This window comes from Equus caballus, chromosome 4 (genome assembly GCF_041296265.1).
Source record: "Equus caballus isolate H_3958 breed thoroughbred chromosome 4, TB-T2T, whole genome shotgun sequence".
NCBI lineage: Eukaryota > Metazoa > Chordata > Mammalia > Perissodactyla > Equidae > Equus > Equus caballus.
This window is the reverse complement of record NC_091687.1, coordinates 36,109,102-36,129,334: the sequence shown is the minus strand read 5'-3', so window position 1 is coordinate 36,129,334 and position 20,233 is coordinate 36,109,102. Positions and strand designations below refer to the sequence as shown.

General features: G+C 33.0%; 2 protein-coding genes across 30 annotated transcripts in view; one reads left to right on the top strand and one right to left on the bottom strand.

Moving 5' to 3' along the window:
- The window catches only part of ABCB1 (ATP binding cassette subfamily B member 1), a 197,270-nt gene that overhangs the window by 15,125 nt on the left and 161,912 nt on the right, over positions 1-20,233 (top strand). The gene's annotated exons all lie outside the window — the stretch shown is intronic.
- RUNDC3B (RUN domain containing 3B) overlaps positions 1-20,233 on the bottom strand; it is a 150,926-nt gene that overhangs the window by 99,640 nt on the left and 31,053 nt on the right. For 16 of the 29 annotated variants that reach the window (XR_011438132.1, XR_011438130.1, XR_011438131.1 and 13 more), the window contains one exon: positions 3,308-3,358. The exons of 9 other annotated variants lie outside the window; for them this stretch is intronic. Coding sequence is in view for 9 of the 20 variants with exons in the window: in XM_023639111.2 (XP_023494879.1) it covers positions 3,308-3,358 (51 nt within the window). In the remaining 11 variants the exon portion in view is untranslated. Of the gene's footprint in view, positions 1-350; positions 420-3,229; positions 3,359-20,233 lie in introns of those variants that run through there. 4 more of the 29 variants (XM_070265609.1, XM_070265603.1, XM_070265608.1 and 1 more) reach the window with 2 other exon arrangements.

The window sequence follows — 20,233 nt, the reverse complement described above, 5'->3', positions numbered from 1 at the left end:
TAAAGCTGTCAAAATCCAAAAGAATATAACAAAGCCCCATTCTGGAGGAAGGGAAACAAAGACATAGAAAAACTAAAAACCTAGTCTTAAACAGATAAGGAACAGGCACTAAATCCTTAGGATTCCTACTATGGGTAGGACATGCTCTCTATAAGACTTCACCCAAGAGATGATAACAAGATTTCCCAGGTTACCAACTGAGAAACTACATAATTAACAGAATGACATATCATCATGACTTGCAGGGCCTTACATAAACCAGTATTATCTTAACAACACTTTTATCTACTTAACAAACTAGATGTGAGGATGACTTGGCTTGATTCTGCCTTCCTTTCTCTTCTACGTACATCATTTCCAAAGTGAAGTTCTTAATTCAAGACACTGATCTTTCCACATTCCGAAGGAGCTGCTTTAACAGAAGGTGGATTCCCGTGTTAGAACCTCCAAACAAACTCCCATGTAAACTGTCTGTATATTCCAGAATTTTATTTAAATAATTTCTACATCTACGAAAGGGTTGAATTTAATTAAAAATAATAGATCTACATCTACGAAAGGGTTGAATTTAATTAAAAATAATAGAAGTATTCAATTGGGTATCTCAGAAATGATTATTTGAACATCACTTTTACTTAAACACAGATTACCTGTTAACAAAAGATGTACTTTGGGCTATTAGTCTGTAACCAATATTCAATGGGAAAATTAAAAAACAATGCTATGAGTAAATTATGCCTTTAAAAATAACTATTGAACAATCACTCCCAAGACATTCTCATTTCCTTTAAAAATAACCACAAAAGCAAATCACATAGCACAAAACTGACTAGTCTATTTCTTGAAGAAATTTTATTCCAGAGATATGCTAATAGAATTCTCTTTTTAAAGCTCTTGATAAGTATCTATACGTATATGTATAATATGCTTTCAACTATATGTGTCCCTAGAAGTTGACTTTTTACTAATGACAAAGTTAAACAAGCTTTTCAAAACTTATTTCCATCCATCGATCCAACTCTAATTCATTTTAGGCACAGAAATAAGTGGTGAAAAGTTTGCTGGACTAAAAGGCGATCTGCTGCTAACCAGCTATGTGAAGTCTGTCCCACTAAACTGCCTCATCTTCGGCACCTAAAAATAGCCTGTGATCTCCAGGTCCAATGTTATTCTAAATTACTCTTCTATACTATTTAAGTTAGACATCTATTCACATCATGCACTGTGTGTGTGTTTTGCTTATATCTTATTTTATGGCCAGAATGAGACCTTTTAAGAACAAGAACTAAAATTCCTAAAGTAGTTCTCTACTAAGTAGTGGCTAATGACTAATGACACCTCACGTTTTGACAATATAATATAAAATATAAATGAATCTGTTAAGTGATTTCCTTTCTCCACCCTTTGTATTAGTTCTTACCTATGTTAAGACCAAATGAAAAACTGGTCTCACAAGTGGAAGTTCTGTTAGTGTTACAATACATCACCTAGATGATAATATCAAAGACTACTACCTTGGAGCTGCTATTAATCTAGACAAGCAATAAAAGATAGTCCCATCAGCTTTTCATAAACCACTCTGATCTCTCTGCAAAAGTTTTCAGAAACTTAAACAAAACTGGTTATCTGTGGATTTGTTGTTGCCAATATATTAATATTTAGATTTTTAACTTTTCATATTAAATTTTATAGCAGCAATCCTAAATTTCTTACTGATAATTTATGAAAGTCAGTTTAATATTTTCCATTATCTTTTTACTAAACAGAAAAAATTCCCATTTCTGCAAGAGGTCAGAATCTTTTCCTTTAAAAAAAAAGTACTATTATTAGTTGAGGCTCATATTTATTAGACTACCCAGCTTTAAAACTATGACCTTAATTTTCTAAATAAAGTCTCATATTAAAAAATATTCACATTCTAAAAAAGAAAACAAATTTAAACACTTTAAAAATAACTTTACACTTTAAGCTGAATCTTAAGAAGTCTGAGTCTAGATTAGATACTTAATTGTACTTCTATTGCCAGCTCTGTATGTTACTTACAGGATGCCTCAAGTAAATCATTTAGCAACTATGAATCACAGTTACCAATATATAAAATGTAATTATTATCTTTCGTTACTGACGTCTTGTTCTTGGTAAGGAATTTATCACAAAAACTTATCTAAAGTATGCATCTATACCATAAAAATTAGTTAATTCTTAATCTTCAAAAAAAAGTTAAGATAAACAGGTTCAACAAAAGTCTGAAAATTGAATTTGACTTAATAGTCTTTTTTTATCCCAGTAATTTTACCATCTTTCCAAGTAGAGTACACAGGTTTTGTTTCTTTCTTCCACCAGTGTTTTTAACACAAGGTTTGGAATATTGGCAAATTGACTTAGAGTACCAAAGGCTGAAGTCCATAGAGAGAACTATGGCATAAATGTGTAGTCCTGAAGAAAGCAAGTGTAATTTGTTTCGGTAGTGATTGAGGCTACACATAGGGAACATAAAACAAAAGATATTGTTTAAAAATGATTACTTGTGGGAATTAGGATTAAGGAAATGAGAAAATATTCATTTTCTACTTTCTATCCTTTGTCTTACTGTAATCTTTAAAAATAATGACTACGTATTTCTTTTCTAGTTAAAAAATATAACAAAAGGCTAGGTCATAAGTACAGAGGACTAGCAGTACCTTGCATACAGCAGGAAATGATTTTTAAAAGTTCTGAATAATTGAATAAAGGCATGATTCTGCCAGGGAGAAAGGAAACTAAGGAATATATCCCACTAATAGTTTAAGAATGGCAAAGTGGTCATTGTTGATAGTGCCCACGTATGTTTTACTGAGTGACTTCGGAAAATTCACAAGCTTCCCTGACCCCTAGTTTAATACAAATGTAATAATATTACATTTACAATGTAATACAAATATTATTACATAGTGCTCACAAAATTGAGGAAATAACCACTAAATCTTATATCATTAAGAGTTATAATAAAATATAAATAACACAGATATGCATGATTAATAAAATAGTGCTTAAAACCATGGAACTTAATAGAAATATGAAGGGGGTCACATGGGAGAGGGAGAGTAAGTGGATTATTATATTGTGTGGGTTTACAAGAAGATTTTAATTTAAAAGTTAGCATAAGCATACTTCTACCCTCTTGATTAGCAAAAACAAAACCAGAAAGCTTTGCAAAACCCATGCAATGTACTAAAAAAGATCACTTAACTGATACAGCCCTCCCCAGTAAGTCAATTCCATGCTCCCGCGCAGCTCAGTGGCGGGAGGCATCACCAGCATAGAGTACCTTGAAGAGGTATTTGGAGATGAGCCAGCCATCTGCAACTTTGGGAAATCTCTTTAAAAAAAAATAAACAACAACAACAACAACACACAGATATTTAAGAAACCTGCCATCGTTTACAATTGCAAACTGAATAGCCCAAATAAGATGGCTAACATATAATCTTGATGTAGTAAACACTACTCTTACCTAATAAGTAAAATGAACTCAATTAAGATGAATATGAACTTTACTCAGCACGCAAATCAAGCTGGTCCCTTATAGCCTATTCTATTGGAGAGGGTGTATGTAAGTCATAGAAACAGTGGAAGCAAGTTCCCTGTTTACTTTCACCTCCATTATTCTTTTCCAAACATAATAAACTGATGATGACAGAATGCAAAATGAGCAAAAGCTTGACTGAATTTGTTAGCTTTGCACCTTAGGATTTGTAAGTTCTCTCTCTCTTTTTTTCTTTTTGGCCCAAGAAGAGTTAAAGCTGCTGTTTTTTTTCTGAGTTATGAGAACAGCACTTAGATATCTAGTAAAATGTTCTTCAGTTTAACCAACATTGACTAAATGCTTACTTTATACAAAATATTGTTTTATTCCATACAGCCTCCAAATATTGCTTAATAATCACCATTTGGAAAAGTACTATAAATTCTTGCTAGGTTATTTAGAAATTCCTAGTACAATTTACAGGAAAACTTCAAAGCCAAATTTCTGAAGTCACATTCCCAACAAATGATATTTTCTTCTCTAGTAGCAAACACTGAAATCTCTAATAGGACATGGTCCCACACCATTCCAAATACTTAGACCCTTTATGAAACCAAATAAAAACCAAACAAACACAGTCAGTAATGTATGAAAAATGAAAGAAGGAGATATATACAGTTGTGCTAATGGCTACATCTATGTCTCTATCATTCACTCTCTATCCTCCAACCTCCTTTTGTAACATTTTAAACAAATATTAAATTTGGAAACATATATCCAAAAGGATCTATAATTTGGTACCCTAGTTGAAATTCATATTAGAACATAATGCTCTTACTGCAACTACAACAAAAATGAAAATTTCTCAGCATTAAAATGAAAATCCTAAGAGAATGCTCTTCACTCATAAGAACACCAATTCTTAATGTTTAAGCCACATTTACTATCTCTGTCCTGAAAACAGTTATGTATCTTATGTGTAGTCATTTACATAATTAAAAAGTTATCAAAGTAGAAACAATTTCCAAGAAAGTCTTACTTAATGGAGTTTTACTTCAAAACAATGTATCAAATAAGATATGTCTAAGTTTATGTCATGGCTTAATCAATTCCTGGGATAAAGTCGAAAACAATTACTAAATCTATTATAAAACTCAATTTATAGATTAGAGGGTTTTTTTTAAAAGCTGTTAGTATGTTACATTTTATGTTTATGCCCTGATTATGCATATTATTTTGATCTTGGCTGTGAAACACTATGTGAAAATTTTAAAACTTAAAATATTTTCACTTATTTGTAGGCATTAATTGCTTTAAAAGCAACCAGAAGCATCCAGACCAAATGACAATTCACTAGATTTCAAAGTATCTGTGGTCAAATTTCAACACTCTTTTCATTTTATAGACGGGAAAAGAGAGGCCCAGAGAGAGTCTGCCTAGTGCAGCACATCTCTGTTCCCTGTAGCCTCATGCTGATCTACTCTTGGCAGCAGACAAGATCTGACAGATGGAGGAGAATCAGCCACTTGGTTATGAGGTCTTACTGATAGCCTCAGAAATAGGAAAAACAATGGGGCAGTAAATGTAGTGTGACTGAGAGGAATATTTTTCATATAAGATTTAAATTCTCAGCATAGTTGCTGCCAAAAAAATATATATGTAAGTGAACAACAAAGCTAAAATTATCTCAAAGTGGTCCAAGTAGTGCTTGTTTGTAGAAAAAGTTTTCAATAGCAACTGAAATAAAACTTTTTGTTTTAAAATATATAATATTAAATATTTATTTATATATTTAATTTAAACATTTATCATAAGTATATTAAGTAAAATTTATTTAAATACTTAAAATACATAATATTAAGAGAAAATGTAACAGTATCTTACCATTGAGTACCTTAGAAAAACAACTGAGACAAGATCAAATAAACAGAAACTGTTTTGTTGAAGAACAGAATTCATTCAAATGTACCATTATAAATATATATATAGTTATTGGTTTTATTTAGTTAGTTTCTGAAATTCCAGACAAAAGAAAAAACTGCTCAGAGATGAATATGCAATAAAAGAATGCTTAATCATACTAAAGATACAGTATTTTCTGACCCAGAAAGTATATTTTCAACAACAAATAACTGAAAACAAATGCAACTTTATAATCTTTTTATTAATGTGGAAATAGGCCCTCATACAGAAAAGATTACTGACCACTCCTTTAAACGAATGAATCTGCCTTGGTGATGATTGAATATAATTCTCATCTATGAATATGATATTTATTCTTCCATTTTTTTCGTTACCCCTTGTTCCAACTTTAGCTTTCTATTCACTTTGATTTCTTTGATGACTGAGCTACATTAACACAATTGATAAAATATGATAAATGTCAACAACTATGTAGAAAGTGAACTTTTTGCCTTTGCTATATTTAGTCTAATTTTCTCTCTTTCTCTGTGCAATGTATATATTTTTCTAATAAAGTTACAGGTAGGTGACTTTATTTTTAAATAACCCAAGATGGATACTTGAAAAGACCCCTAGATGGAATGATTTGTAAATTGACTGCCATTTGTAAGGCAATTAAAAATGATCAGATAGTAATTCAGAATTTTCACAAGTTTTCTTTTTAAATTGGCAATACCAGATAGAATATATTCTTCTGTCAGTGATAATATTAACACAAGTTCTTACTGTTTGAAATTTTGACTCTTATCATTCTGTGAAGCAATATTTACAATTGAGATATACACTGTAATTCAGCTAACAATGAAACGATATCTGTTTTTCCATGTGGCCATTTTTTCACTTCTTAATAGGTCTGAAATTCAAATGTAATATTAAATATAACTTATCTTAAACTTTTAAAAGATTGTTTTAGGGGCCAGCCCTGTGGCATAGTGGTTAAGTTTGGTGTACTCTGCTTGGGTTCGTGGCCTGGGTTTTCAGGTTCGGATCACGGGCAGAGACCTACACCACTCGTCAGCCATGCTGTGGTGGTGACCCACATATAAAGTGGAGGAAGACTGGCACAGATGTTGGCTCAGAGCTAATCTTCTTCAAGCAAAAAGAGAAGATTGGCAACAGATGTTAGCTCAGGGCTAATCTTCCTCAGCAAAAGAAAAAAGATTACTTTAAAATGCCATTTAGGGAGCTGGCCCAGTGGTGTAGTGGTTAAGTTAGCACATTCTGCTTTAGCAGCCCGGGGTTCACTGGTTTGGATCACAGGTGAGGACATGGCACCACTTGGCAAGCCATGCTGTGGTAGGTGTCTCACATATAAAGTAGAGGAAGATGGACACGGATGTTAGCTCAGGGCCAGTCTTCCTCAGCAAAAAGAGGAGGATTGGCAGCAGACGGTAACTCAGGGATAATCTTCCTCAAGAAAAAAGAAAAAAAAAGCAAATATTTTACATTTGAAAAGTCATAGTAACTTGCAAGGAAAGAACTGTAGGAAGAATTTTAATAAAATAAAAATATTAGATTACATTAATGACAACTCGTTAAAATCAGAAGGATGTAGGAACTGAAATTATTATGATGTTCTCCAAAATGAACTGAAGTCCATTAAATTGTGCAATCTTTTCCCTGTTCCATAGAATGAGAAATATTTCTTTACTTTAAATGAGCAATATTTGGGCATTAAAAGTGATCAGAACTGTTGCAAATATTAGGTAACAAAAAAAAAATTTAACAAGAAAGCAACTTTCCATTACTTACAATAAACAAAATATGACTTGATAATCACAAGTACTGTGAGTTGCTCTATGCTTTATGCTAATTTGTAAAAAAGGTCAAACTGGAAATGTCCCATTATTTTTCCGGCAGAAACTCAAAAGCTTACAAACACAAATAATCAAACAAAAACCATCAGAGAGACCATCAATTCTTGCTAAATCCAAAAATGTGGACTATCTGGTAGAATCATAAATTTCTTTAACTTTGTCATATATTAAAAAAAGACATTTAAAATATCTTATGCAATGGAGTCTTTTCATAATATTTTCTTCTATGTGGTACACTCCCTAGAAGTCAAATCTAAATATGGAGTCCTTTGATTTGAAGGCTTGTGAAAGTGAAGTTCATGTAAAATAAACTTGAAAAATTCTCCAGAGATAACAAAGCTTAAAACCATTAATAAACCTCTCATTTCTATAGAAAAATGAATATTTAAATTTTGGTGCTAAAATGACTTATTGAAAATTCTGGTTTGTTTGTAAAATATAAAGACGATTTTTGTCTATATCTCCTAATACATACAAATACTTCAGATATTTTCTTGCTCTTCACCCAGAAATGCCTCCAGCAAATACAGTAATTAAGAGTGCTATGACAATCATACAGCTCCTAACAGAAGCAAGTAACCAAGTATGTGGGGATTGTGAGTTTTAGAATTTTAGACATTCAAGATTATATATAATATTACAAAATTAAGAAAAATATTTCAGATGTTTCAAAACAGAAATAATAAACCCTCAAGAGAAAAATGAGAAGCATAAAATGAAATAAACTATCAACAGTAACTATGTAAGAAGACTAATATCAAGGAAGAAAAACAGGTCATTATTGACCAAAATGGGCTACATAAAAACTAGTTCCACATGATGTGAATAGTTTTTTTCTATTCTAGGGTAAGTAAGAAAATTCACTCCACAAAAGAAATAGACAAAGGTCATAATCAGGAAATTAGGGAAAAAAGAGTAATAAATATGAAAATATATTAAATCTCATTTGCAAATAAATACAAATGAAATAATAAAATATTTTATATATTTCATACTAGTAGAAGGCCAAAACTATTTCCCCTTATCAAACTAAATATTAAAAATATTAATAATAATGGTATGATGAGGATATGAGAAAAATAAAAATCACAATATTATTGTTGGTACAACCTTTCTGGTAGACAATATATCAACATATATTAAACATAATACAGTACATATATCAAAATGTACATACCCTTTGATTTCAGTAATTACAATTCTAAGAATGTATTAGCTATTATTATTAATATGAAATAATTTTAAAGAAACTAGAAAATTACATAAAGATAGATGTTCCATGATATATAACAGCATGTACATAAAAGGGAAAATTTGGGAAAAAATAAATAGGAAATTAATTATGATTCATTCATATAATGGAATATTATGTACTTAAAAATGAAATGGAAATACAGTCAAGAGAATAGAAAATGTACATTCTACACAAAATGTGGTGTATCCATATAATAGAATATTATTCAGTCACAAAAAGAATGAAGTACTGATACATGCCACAATGTGGATGAACCTTGAAAACATTATCCTAAGTGAAAGAAGCCAAACACAGAAGGCCACATATTTTATGATTTCATTTACATGAAATGTCCACAGCAAGTAAATCCATAAAGATCAAAAGCAGATTAGTGATTTCCAGAGGATGACTGGAAGAGAGAAAAGGAAGTGACTGCTTACTGAGCATATAGCTTCTCTTTAGGTTGATGAAAATGTCTGGAACTAGACAGTAGTGATAGTTGCACAACATTGTGAATATACTAAAAACAAATGAAACGCATACTTTAAAATGGTTAAAGTAATGAATTTTGTAATTTCAAGTCTTAAAATACTAAAAAAAATTAAGTGGAAAATATAGTATGGTCAATATACTAAGGGTAAAATATATATCATAACAAAATATAAAAAAATATATACACACATATGCATATACATATATAATATACAGGTGCCACTTGCAATTATATCTGAGATTTCTGAAAGTTTTTATTAATACTTCCTCCAGAATTATATCTGAACCTCTTGTCATTTTTACGAGTAGTGGGGGGAAGAAGGCAGGCAAAAAATGACTGGTAGCCCAAGAAGATGAAAGTACATACTACACAGAAAGAGGTTAAATTAAGGAATTATGATAGCACTTTATTCTTTTCTTTCTTTCCTTCCTTCTTTCTTTCTTTTTTTAAAAGAGGTTGTAGACCTCAGTAGACTATTAACAGGAATGCAAACAAAGTCAAGTAGTCTACATAGCTGTTGTGGGATAAAATCTTAAAATGAAGAAAGAGGCTTTTCAAAAGGCATCAGAAAGAAAACCAACAATGAGGGCTACAATCTTAAGAGTAAATAAAGTATAGGAATATGACTTTAATCGAAAAAGATAGACAAGAGTACGGAAATTTGAGCGACACTTAAATTTTTCCAGTTACTAACCTTTTTCACCATACTTGCTTTACATACCAAGGCTGTCTGTTTTTTGAATCTACATAGTTACTTATTTACTATTTAACCCTAAATTTACTATATTATACAGAGGTTAATTTTATCTCCTATGCAATTTAGCACATTGAACCAAATTTACCATGCTACATATAACTCTGGATGTTTCAAGAATTACTTGAATATTATGATGTTCTGAAACACAAAATCTGCCGAAGCTATCCTAAATTTCCAAGTACATAACTTAAAAGGGTGTTTCTCAGAATGGCCTTGTCCATTGTCTAAAAGCCAAACTCCGGTAACCTTCAGAGACACTTTCTTATCTATTGTAGCATGTTTTGGCCCGAGTATACGGGTATTAGGCAAGTTGTGTTCATATGCTACTACAGAAACAATTCAAGTCTCATTTTATGTGCAAACCAAGACTCAAAAGTTGGAAAACCTTCAAAAATGAACAAAGAAAATTTCAAAGCCAAATGCACAGGTTTAGCTCTACCCATTGTTTCTAAGAGTGTTTATACTGCACTTCAAAAGGTGGCCTCATTGGGAGGTAACTATTTATCATCTAAGTCAGGAAGAGCTTTGAGGTTCAAGCCAGTGTTCCCAAGGAATGCTTGGGTATCATAACAGTTGAAATGGACTGGAGAAATTCTAAAATGTCAAGTCACAGGCATTCTAACACACTTTAACAGTCTGAATCCAGATGCTATCGGAAAAAAAAAAAAAAAAAAAAAACCCACCAGAGATTATTCTCTTGCACCAAGAATTCTCTTTTCAAACAAATATTCACTGAAAGCCTACCTATATCCCAGGTACTGTTCTAGAGATCTGGGATACATCATGAACAAAATAGGCAGAGCTTTGCCCTGGTGAAGCTTACATTTTAGTGCAGTTAAAGAAAGACAATAAACAATAATCATAATAAGTAAATCACATAATATATTAGAAGTTTTTTTTAAAAAAGTAGCGCAGGGAAAAGAGGTCAGGAGTTCTTGGAGTGAAAGGAGGGGAGGGGAATTATAGTAATTTAAAATATGACAGAAGGGTTAGGCCTCAATGAGTAGTTTTAAAACCGATGGGGGAGTTAACCATTCGGATATCTAGAAGCGTTTTCCACACAGAGGGAACAGTCCAATAATGGAGTGCACTATGGCAGGAATGTGCCTGGTAGTCAAGATAAAGCAAAAAAGATCAATGACGCTAGAGCACAGTAATTTAAAAACAAAAAGGATTCAAGGTACACAAGTATAATTGGGAAACAATGTTCTGAATCAGAGCAAAATCTAAATTGAACGTGAGGCAGCAAGCCCAATGTTAGTAAGTATAATTAGCAGATTAATTCACAGGACATTTGAAAGTGTCTAATTATACTCAATCATTTCTTCTTTAATAAATGGTATATTACTAATTGATAGACTGAAGTACTCTATGATACTCAGAAGCTTTTTCATTTTAACTAGTTATTTTCCATATAGCCTTTATAAATTCACCATTGTATCTCATCCCCACACCACCTAGCTGAAATTTACAACATTGTTTCTGATCACTTTACTGCTAAACTTCCTATTTTTCTTTAACCGTCTGGCCTATTAGTCCATAATCAAAGCCAGAGATGACATTTTAAAGAATTAAATTTTCATTTTCATTTAAGGCACTTTTGTGCCTCTTTTCTGTGTGAAGTCTTCCCTGATCAGTTCAAGTAGAACAGATTATTCACTCTTTTGTGCTACATCACACTAACACTCCTATGATGACTCAATGACACCACTATAACTATTATTTGTTAATGTTTCCTCCTTCTACCTTCCAAGACTGAGTTTCATGTGAAAGCATTCCTTATTAATCTTCGTATCTTAAGACCCCAGCACAGGGCCTAGATGGACTGCTAAATAAGAGAATGAATGGGATAAAGAGAATAGGGTATGTATGTGTGAAAAAGAGGAGGAGAAAAGGAAAGTGAAAAAAAAAAGAGGAAGCAGCTGTGAATGTCAAATTTAAGGCATCTGCTCCAGAAAAAGAATAGGGAACTCATACTATAACTCATTTCCAAAGCACAGGAAAAGTAGGAGCTACATTCAGCCGAGAAAAATGTGGAAGGGTGACGGTAAAGTAATGTTCCTTGAGGTTTCCTTTTACTGTGCTCTATGACAAACTACCCAACTTCCTAAAGTAATTGGGGATCAAGGAGAGGGAATTTTAAGTATTACAATAAAAAAGTGGGATCTTCTTCATTTTAAAACGTTTGAATAGGAAGCAACAGAATTTGGGGGAGTTATAAACATATTTTTAACTTACAGTAGATTCACTGTTGGTATACAGTTCTATGATTTTTGAAAAAATGCAAGGAGTCATGTAACCACGACCCTAAGACATGTAACAGTTCCATGACCCCAAAAAAGTTATTCATGTTGACACTATATAATCAACTCATCTCCCCCCACCCAACCTCTAACCCCTGATAACCACTGATCCTATGCTCTGACACTATAGTTTGGCCTTTTCTAGAATGTCATATAAATGGAATCATACATTAATCTTTAGAGTCTTGATTCTTTCACTTAGCATATTGCATTTGAGATTCATCCATGTTGTGTGCAGAAACAGGTTATTTCCTTTTTATTGCCGAGTTTGTCTGGTGTGTGTGTGTGTGTGTGTGTACATCCATTGGATATATAAGAGTTTATCCATTCATCATAATTTTTTAACATATCTTTTAAGATTATTCTGTGATTTTTACTCTTCAGTGTGTTAATAAAATGAACTACATCAACTGATTTTCAGAATAGTGAAACATCCTTGCATTCTAGGCTTTGATTTTACTGAGGATTTCAGTATCTATGTCCATGAGGGATATTGGTATATAGTCTCCTTTTCTTGAATATTTTCTCTAGTTTTGCATTGGGCTAACACTGACCTCATAATGAGATGGGAAGTGTTCTCTCCTCTCCTATTTTCTGGAAGAAATTGAGTAGTATTATTATTCTTTCTTTCTTAAATAATTGGTTGCAATCAACAGTGAAACCATGTAGGCCTGGAGTTTTCTCTGTTGGAAGGTTTTTAACTACTAATCTTTAACAGATACAGGATTAGTCAGGTTATCTGTATCTTTGTAAATTTTATTAGGATTTGTCTTTCAAGAAATCAGTACATTTCATTCAAGTTGTCACATTTATGGTCAGAGTTGTTCATGGTATTCACTTATCCTTTGAATGTAGTGTCTCTAGTGACATGCCCTCTTTCATTCCTGATATTGGTAATTTGTGTCTTCTCTCTTTCTTGGTCAGTCTAGCTATAAGCTTATGAATTTTATTAATGTTTTCAACCAACCAGCCTTTCAGGTTATTGGTTTTATCTGTTGTTTTTATGTTTTTAATTTCATTGATTTTTGCTTTTATGTTTGTTATTTCCTTCTTTCTGCTTGCTTTGGGTTTAATTTTCTCTTCGTTTTTTAGTTTAGTTTTTTTTTTTTTCCCAAGGAAGATTAGCCCTGAGCTAACATCTGCCAATCCTCCTCCTTTTTCTGAGGAAGACTGGCCCTGAGCTAACATCCATGCCCATCTTCCTCTACTTTATATGTGGGACGCCTACCACAGCATGGCTTGCCAAGCGGTGACATGTCCGCAACCGTGATCCGAACCGGTGAACCCTGGGCCGCCAAAGCGGAATGTGCACACTTAACTGCTGCGCCACTGGGCCGGCCTCTTCTTTTTTAAGTTTCTTAAGGTAGAAGCTTAGATTATTGATTTTAGACCGTTTTTCTTTCCTAATATATGTTTTTAATGCTTTAAAAATCCCTCTAAGCACTGACATAACTGCATTACACAAACTTTGATATGACACATATTTTTCATTCAGTTCAAAATACTTTCTAATTTTCCTTGAGACTTCCTCTTCGACCCAGGAGTTATTTACATTTTTTAAAAATTTCCAGATATTTGGTGATTTTTCAGGTAATTTCTGTTCTAAATTTCTAGTTTAACTCTGCTATAGTCAGAAAACATACTTTGGATGATTTCAGTTCTTCTAAAGCTAAGGTTTATGTTATGGCTCAGAATAAGATCTTTTTGAATGTTCCATTTGCCCCTGAAAAGAATATGCATTCACCTGTTCTTGGGTGAGGTGTTTTATAAATGTCAATTAAGTCAGTTTGTTTATAATGTTGTTCAGATCTTTTATATCCTTACTTATTTTTGTATTATGAGAGGGGTGCTAGAGTTGCCACGTATAATTTTGGATTTTTCTATTTTCTAATTCTCCAGTCAGTTCTATCAGCTTTTGCTTTTTGAAGCTCTGCTGTTAGGTGCATACATACTTAGGATTTGTTATATCTTCTTGGTAAACTGACTCTCTTTTTATCATGCATATATCCACCTTCAATCCCATCAATTTTCCTTGTTCTGAAATCTACTTTGATATTTATCTAGTCACTTCAACTTTCAATTAGTTTCTGCATGGAATATCTTTTTCTACCCTTCTACTTTTACTGTATCACTATATTTAAAATGGTTTTCTTTATATGTTGAGTCTTCCCCCCCAATCTCTTTTAATTGGTGTGTCTAGACCATTTATATTTAATATAATTACTAATATGGCTGGATATACATCTACTAATTTATTGTTTTCTGTTTATCCTGTCCTGTTTTTCCTGCCTTCTTCTGGATAATTTAAATATTTTTAGAATTCCATTTTAACTTATTTATTGGCCTTTTGGCTAAATCTTTCAGTTTTTATAGTCACTGCTTTAGGAATTACAATATAATAACTAACTTTAACAGTCTACTTAGTTATTATTTTACAATTTCAAGTAAAATATCTGACCACATAGGTCCCTTTACTTTCCACTCTGTTTCAAATGTTACTTAAAATTTATATGCAAACATTGAAACCTCCCAAGCAATGTTATGATTTTTGCTTTCAATAGTCATATTTTAAAGATTTTGAGGAAAAAAATCTGCTGTATTTACTCAGATATTTACCACTTCTGTGGCTCTCTCTTCATTAATCAAGTTCCAAGTTTCCCTGTGGTATCATCTCCCATTAGCCCGAAGAACTTTTGTTAACATTTCTTTTAGACCAGTTCTGCTAGCAACAACTCTTAGCTTTCCTTTATCTGAGTATTTCTTTATTTTGCCTTCATTCTTGAAGTATATTTTCACCAGATATAAAATTCTGATTTGGCAGTTCTTTTCTTTCAGAACTTTAAAGATGTTGTTCTATTGTCCTCTGTTTTCCATGTTTCCTGATGAAAAAACTGCAGTCATTTGAATTGCTGTTCCGTAAACGTAATGTATTATATTTCTCTGGCTGCTTTCAAGGTTTTTTCTTTAACTTTTATTTTCAGAAGTTTGATGATGATGTATTTGAGAGTGGTTAACTTTGAGTGTATCCTTTTAGAGATTTGCTCTTTTGTTCTTGTTAAAATCTTAGAGATTTTGTTCTGGAATCTGTAAGTATATGTCTTTCCCAGATGCAGAAACTTTTAGCTATTATTTCTTTAAATGTATTTTCTGCATCAACCTCTTCCTCCTTTCCTAGTGGGACTCATATGACATGAATGGTATATTTTTTGCTATTGTACAACAAGTCCCTAGGGCTCTCTGTTCATTTTTCAATATTTTTTCCCCTCTGTTGTTCAGATTGGATAATTTCTATTGATCTGTTTTTTTTTTTTTAAGATTTTATTTTCTCTTTTTTCTCCCCAAAGCCCCCCAGTACACAGTTGTGTATTTTCAGTTGTGGGTCCTTCTAGTTGTGGCATGTGGGATGCTGCCTCAGCATGGCCTGATAAGCGGTGCCATGTCCACGCCAGGGATCCAAACTGGTGGCACCCCACGCCGCCGAAGCGGAGCACACAAACTTAACCACTCAGCCACGGGGCTGGCCCCATGATCTGTTTTCAAAATCATACACACCTTTATTTTCTCCATTCCTCTATAAAGCCTCATTTAGTAAATATTTTATTTCACATATTGTACTTTCACGTTCTAAAATTCCCATTTGGTCCTTTTTGAGGTTTTTATTTCTCTATTTAGAACTTCTATTATTCTATTCACTTCAAGAATGTTTACCTTACATCTTGCAGCATGGTTACAATGGCTGCTTTAGTATCTTTGCCTGATAATTCATCTCAGGATTGGCATTTTTGATTGAATTTTCCTTTGAGAACTGGTCATATTTTGTTGGTTCTTTGTATGTGAAGTAATTCTGGGTTTTATACTGGATGTTTTAATATTATCTTTAGACTCTAAGTCCTGTTAACATCCTCCTGAGTATGCTGATTTTTGTTTTGTTTTGGTAGGCAATCAACCCAGTTAGATTTAGATAGCAAGTTCTTTCTTGCCTTATGTGGGCAGAGATTTCAACATAAGTTCAGCATGGAAAGGTTTTGCTATGCTTCTTTGGGTCTTATCCATGTATGTGCCACTCTGGGACTTGGGCAGTGGTTTGTATCCTAGCACAGTCCTCAAAATCATGGGTGTAAGGACATGACTTACGATGGGCATTAGCATATAGAATCAGGACATTCCCTTTCCAGTTCTCTCTTCCCTGATACATTTTCCAGCTTCTAGGTCCCGCCTTGTTCTACCTCTTCTAGCCTGATAACAGATTTTCTTTTAGAATTTTAAACTCGCACACTGTTGCACAGTTCTGGGCAACTCAAGCTGCTTTTGTGTAGAAGCAGCAAGAAAAAAGGGAAATGGGAAGCCCCTCATGCTCTCTGGCTCACAAAGATTCCTTTTCCTGATCCTCTGGCCAGAAAGAGAAAGTTACTGTTAGAGTTTCTGCTGTCTGTATCCACAGCACAAATAAGGACCGAGGCCCCCTTAAGTTAAAGCTGAGGCTATAGGAGGGAAAAAAATACACAGGATACTTATTTCTATAATATTTCTTCAAATTTTGATATCTCTCCCCAATGTGGCTGCTATTGTTTACTTTTCAAAGAAGACAAGCAGTTGCTTTTTATATTCTACACAGAGTTTTTATCTGCTATCAGTAGGTGAATGCTATGAACTGAATTATGTTCCCCCCAAAGTCATATGTTAATGCCATATGACTGTATTTAAAGATAGAGTCTATAAGGAGGTAATTAAGGTTAAATAAGATCATAAGGGTGAGGCCCTAATTCGATAGGATTAGTGTCCTTGTAAGAAGGAACACCAGAGAACTCTCGCTCTCTCTTTCTGTCATATGAGAACACAGAAAGCGGCTAACATCTACGAGCCATGAAAAGAGTTCTCACCAGAATCTGAATCAGCCAGCTCCTTTGTCTTGGACTTAGCAGCCTCCAGAACTGCGAGAAATAAATTTCTGTTGTTTAAGTCACCCAGTCTGTGGCATTTTGTTATAGCAGCCTGAGCAGACTAAGACAGAGAGTTAGGATAGTAGCAGACTTACTCTATCTTGGCTAGCACGATATGTTCACTCAGCTTTTTCAATAGCAACTTTTGAAGGCTCTAATGTGATAAAATTTACAGCATACTAAAAGACATAAGATAAACAGGACCCATGCTATATAAAAAAGAATGCAGTACAAACATAAGCAAAGTTTTCTTAGCAAATTTTCCAGAAATAAGAAAAATGAAATGGAGAGTTCAGAATGCAGTAACACATAGCAGAGGAAGGAGAAAAAAACACCTGTAGGAAAAGCTTATTAAGAACTGGTCTAGACAGAAGGAAATAAAGAGGAAACAGAAGGAAGAATGCAGCTGAGCTGGAAAATGAAATGGTTACTCAAATAACATCTTCAATGGGTAATAACCAGGAGTAGACTTCAAGCTCAAGTAGAAAAGAACCTGTATCTAAAGGAACAAAAAAGTAATTAAAATCCTAGGCTAGAGGATGTAAATGGGTGGATTTATGTAAAGAGAGGGATACAGGAAAAAGGGGGTGTGTAAACTTAAAAATACATATATAATACAACATATACTGTATCACATAAATACTAATATATAATATAGTGATATTATAGCATGTTTGATATAACATATAATATACATAGATACATAAGTCTGAGTATTTTTTAATGAAAAATTTTTTTTAAATTACATGACAATAGAGTTCCTATCTAAAAGGAACTAATGAATACCTAAAACTAAGCCACACTTGTTTTACATCAACATTACATACTTTGCCCATTAAATTTAACTGTTCACCCAAATCAACAACAAAGGGCAAGGACAACCTTCAAAGAAGAAAAGAAGACAAAGTTTTGGAACTCTCTTTAGAGACAGTAATAATTTGTCCATGGAGTGGAAAACATGGTATTTTAGGAAAATCTTTCTGCTACACAACACAAAACAACAGATAATTAGAAATGCTGGATAAAATATAATAAATATACTTTAAAACATAGCAAACACACCAAAAAAACTCACAGAATTCTTTAAATTTCTGTGGCCAAAAATGAAAAATAAACAGAAAATAAGGTAACCGATAAAAACCCTAAAGCTGAATGCACCAAAATAGACCCATAACATAGAAAGCAAAAACAGATATAAGAATAACATGATAAATGTCAGAATAACAAAATAGTTCAAAATTTCTAAGTTATTAATATATCAAGCCAACAAAAATGTGAATAACATTCGAAAAACATAATCAACAATTAGAGAATACACATTCTTCTGAAAACGGAATATTTACTAAAACTAACTATAAGCTAGGTCATTAAGCAAATCTTACAAATTTCAAAAAATTTGCCATACAAACTAAATTTTCTGACTATAGTTTAATTAACACAGAAGTAAAAATGAAAAGATAAAAATTTATATTTTAAGAAATATTAGGGCCGGCCCTGTGGCCGAGTGGTTAAGTTCGCGCACTCCGCTTTGGTGGCCCAGTTTCGCCGATTCAAATCCTGGGCACGGACATAGCACCGCTCATCAAGCCATGCTGAGGCGGCATCCCACATGCCACAACTAGAAGGACCCACAACTAAAAATACAGAACTATGTACCAGGGGGCTTTGGGGAGAAAAAGGAAAAGTAAAATTAAAAAATCTTAAAAAAAAAAGAAACATTAAAGATAAACTTTCAAATAACACATAACCAAAAGAAGAAATAATGAAAAGTAGAAATTACTTCAAAATGCATATTAATGAAAATATTACATATCCAAACTTATAAATGTAGCCAAAGCAGTACTTAGAGAGAAGGCTGAAAATTAACCTGCTGAGTCCAACATAAACAGAATACGCTCAAAGAAGATATATAATGTAGGAAATAATAATGTCATTAGCATACATAAATGATCAATAAAGCCATAAGTTGGTTATTTGAAAGTAATAAAATTGAGAAACCTCTGACAATACTGCTCATGAAAAAAGAGAAAAAGAACTAATAATCAATATTGGGGATGCTAAAGGGGACTACTAACTAGCCGAGATTTGTGTGGAAAATAATTTTTGTTTCACTCCTTAACAGGAGCCTGAATGAAATACACCATACCCTTTAGAGTAGGAGGATGGCTGGCAGGCGATGAGGGTAGGAAGCAGGTTTTTTTAAAAAACAGAATCTTAGCTTTTAACGTTATAAATATATGAATATGTCCCTTAAGTTTTAGTCTTTGGATCTCTTCAGTGAGGTTTAACTGTTTAAAATCATTCAGTTGAATTTACCTTTTTAAAGTGTGTCACACTGAAAGGAAAAACTGCAACTAACTAGAGATTAAATGATTAAGAGGACACAGAAGAAACTGACAACTGTAGAATGGAATATAGAAGAGGAGAAATCAACAAGCTAAACAGGGCTATAAGCATTAAAGAAGTGAATTAGTAATTAAAGCGTGTATGTGCGTGCGCACGCACACACACACACACAAACCACTTGACCCAGAGGTTTTAGTGGCATACTCTACCTAACAGACAATTCCAAGCTTATGCACAATTCTTCCAGATAATAGAAGAAGATAAAACACCTCAAATTCATTTAATGAGGCTAATATAATCTTTATAACAAAGCCAAAACAAGCACAAAACAGAAAAATTATGGACACATTTTACTTATAAACACAGAACCAAAACTCCTAAAATATTAGCAAACTAAATTCTAAATCTGGCAGAGTATATTAAAACAGTACATGAAGCTCAAGTTGGATTTATCCCAAGAATATATCACTTATTTAACATTAGAAAAAATGTTGATGTAATTTTTCACATTCAAAAATTAAGGGAGGGGCTGGCCCCGCAGCATAGTGGTTAAATCCTATGGGCTCCACTTAATCTCTGGTTAGTTGCAGCCCAGGTTCACAGGTTCAGATCCCAGGCGTGGACCTATACCACTCACTGGCCATGCTGTAGTGGCAACCCACATCCAAAATAGAGGAAGACTGGCATAGATGTTGTTATCTCAGGACTAATCTTCCTGAAGCAAAAAAAGAGGAAGATTGGCAACAGATGTTAGCTCAAAGCAAATCTTCCTCACAAAAAAAAATTAAAGGAGACTTCTGGATCCAGACAAAATAAAGTAGATGCACTGTTTTCCCTCTACATACAACTAAAAGCCCTTGTCATTATATATAAAGC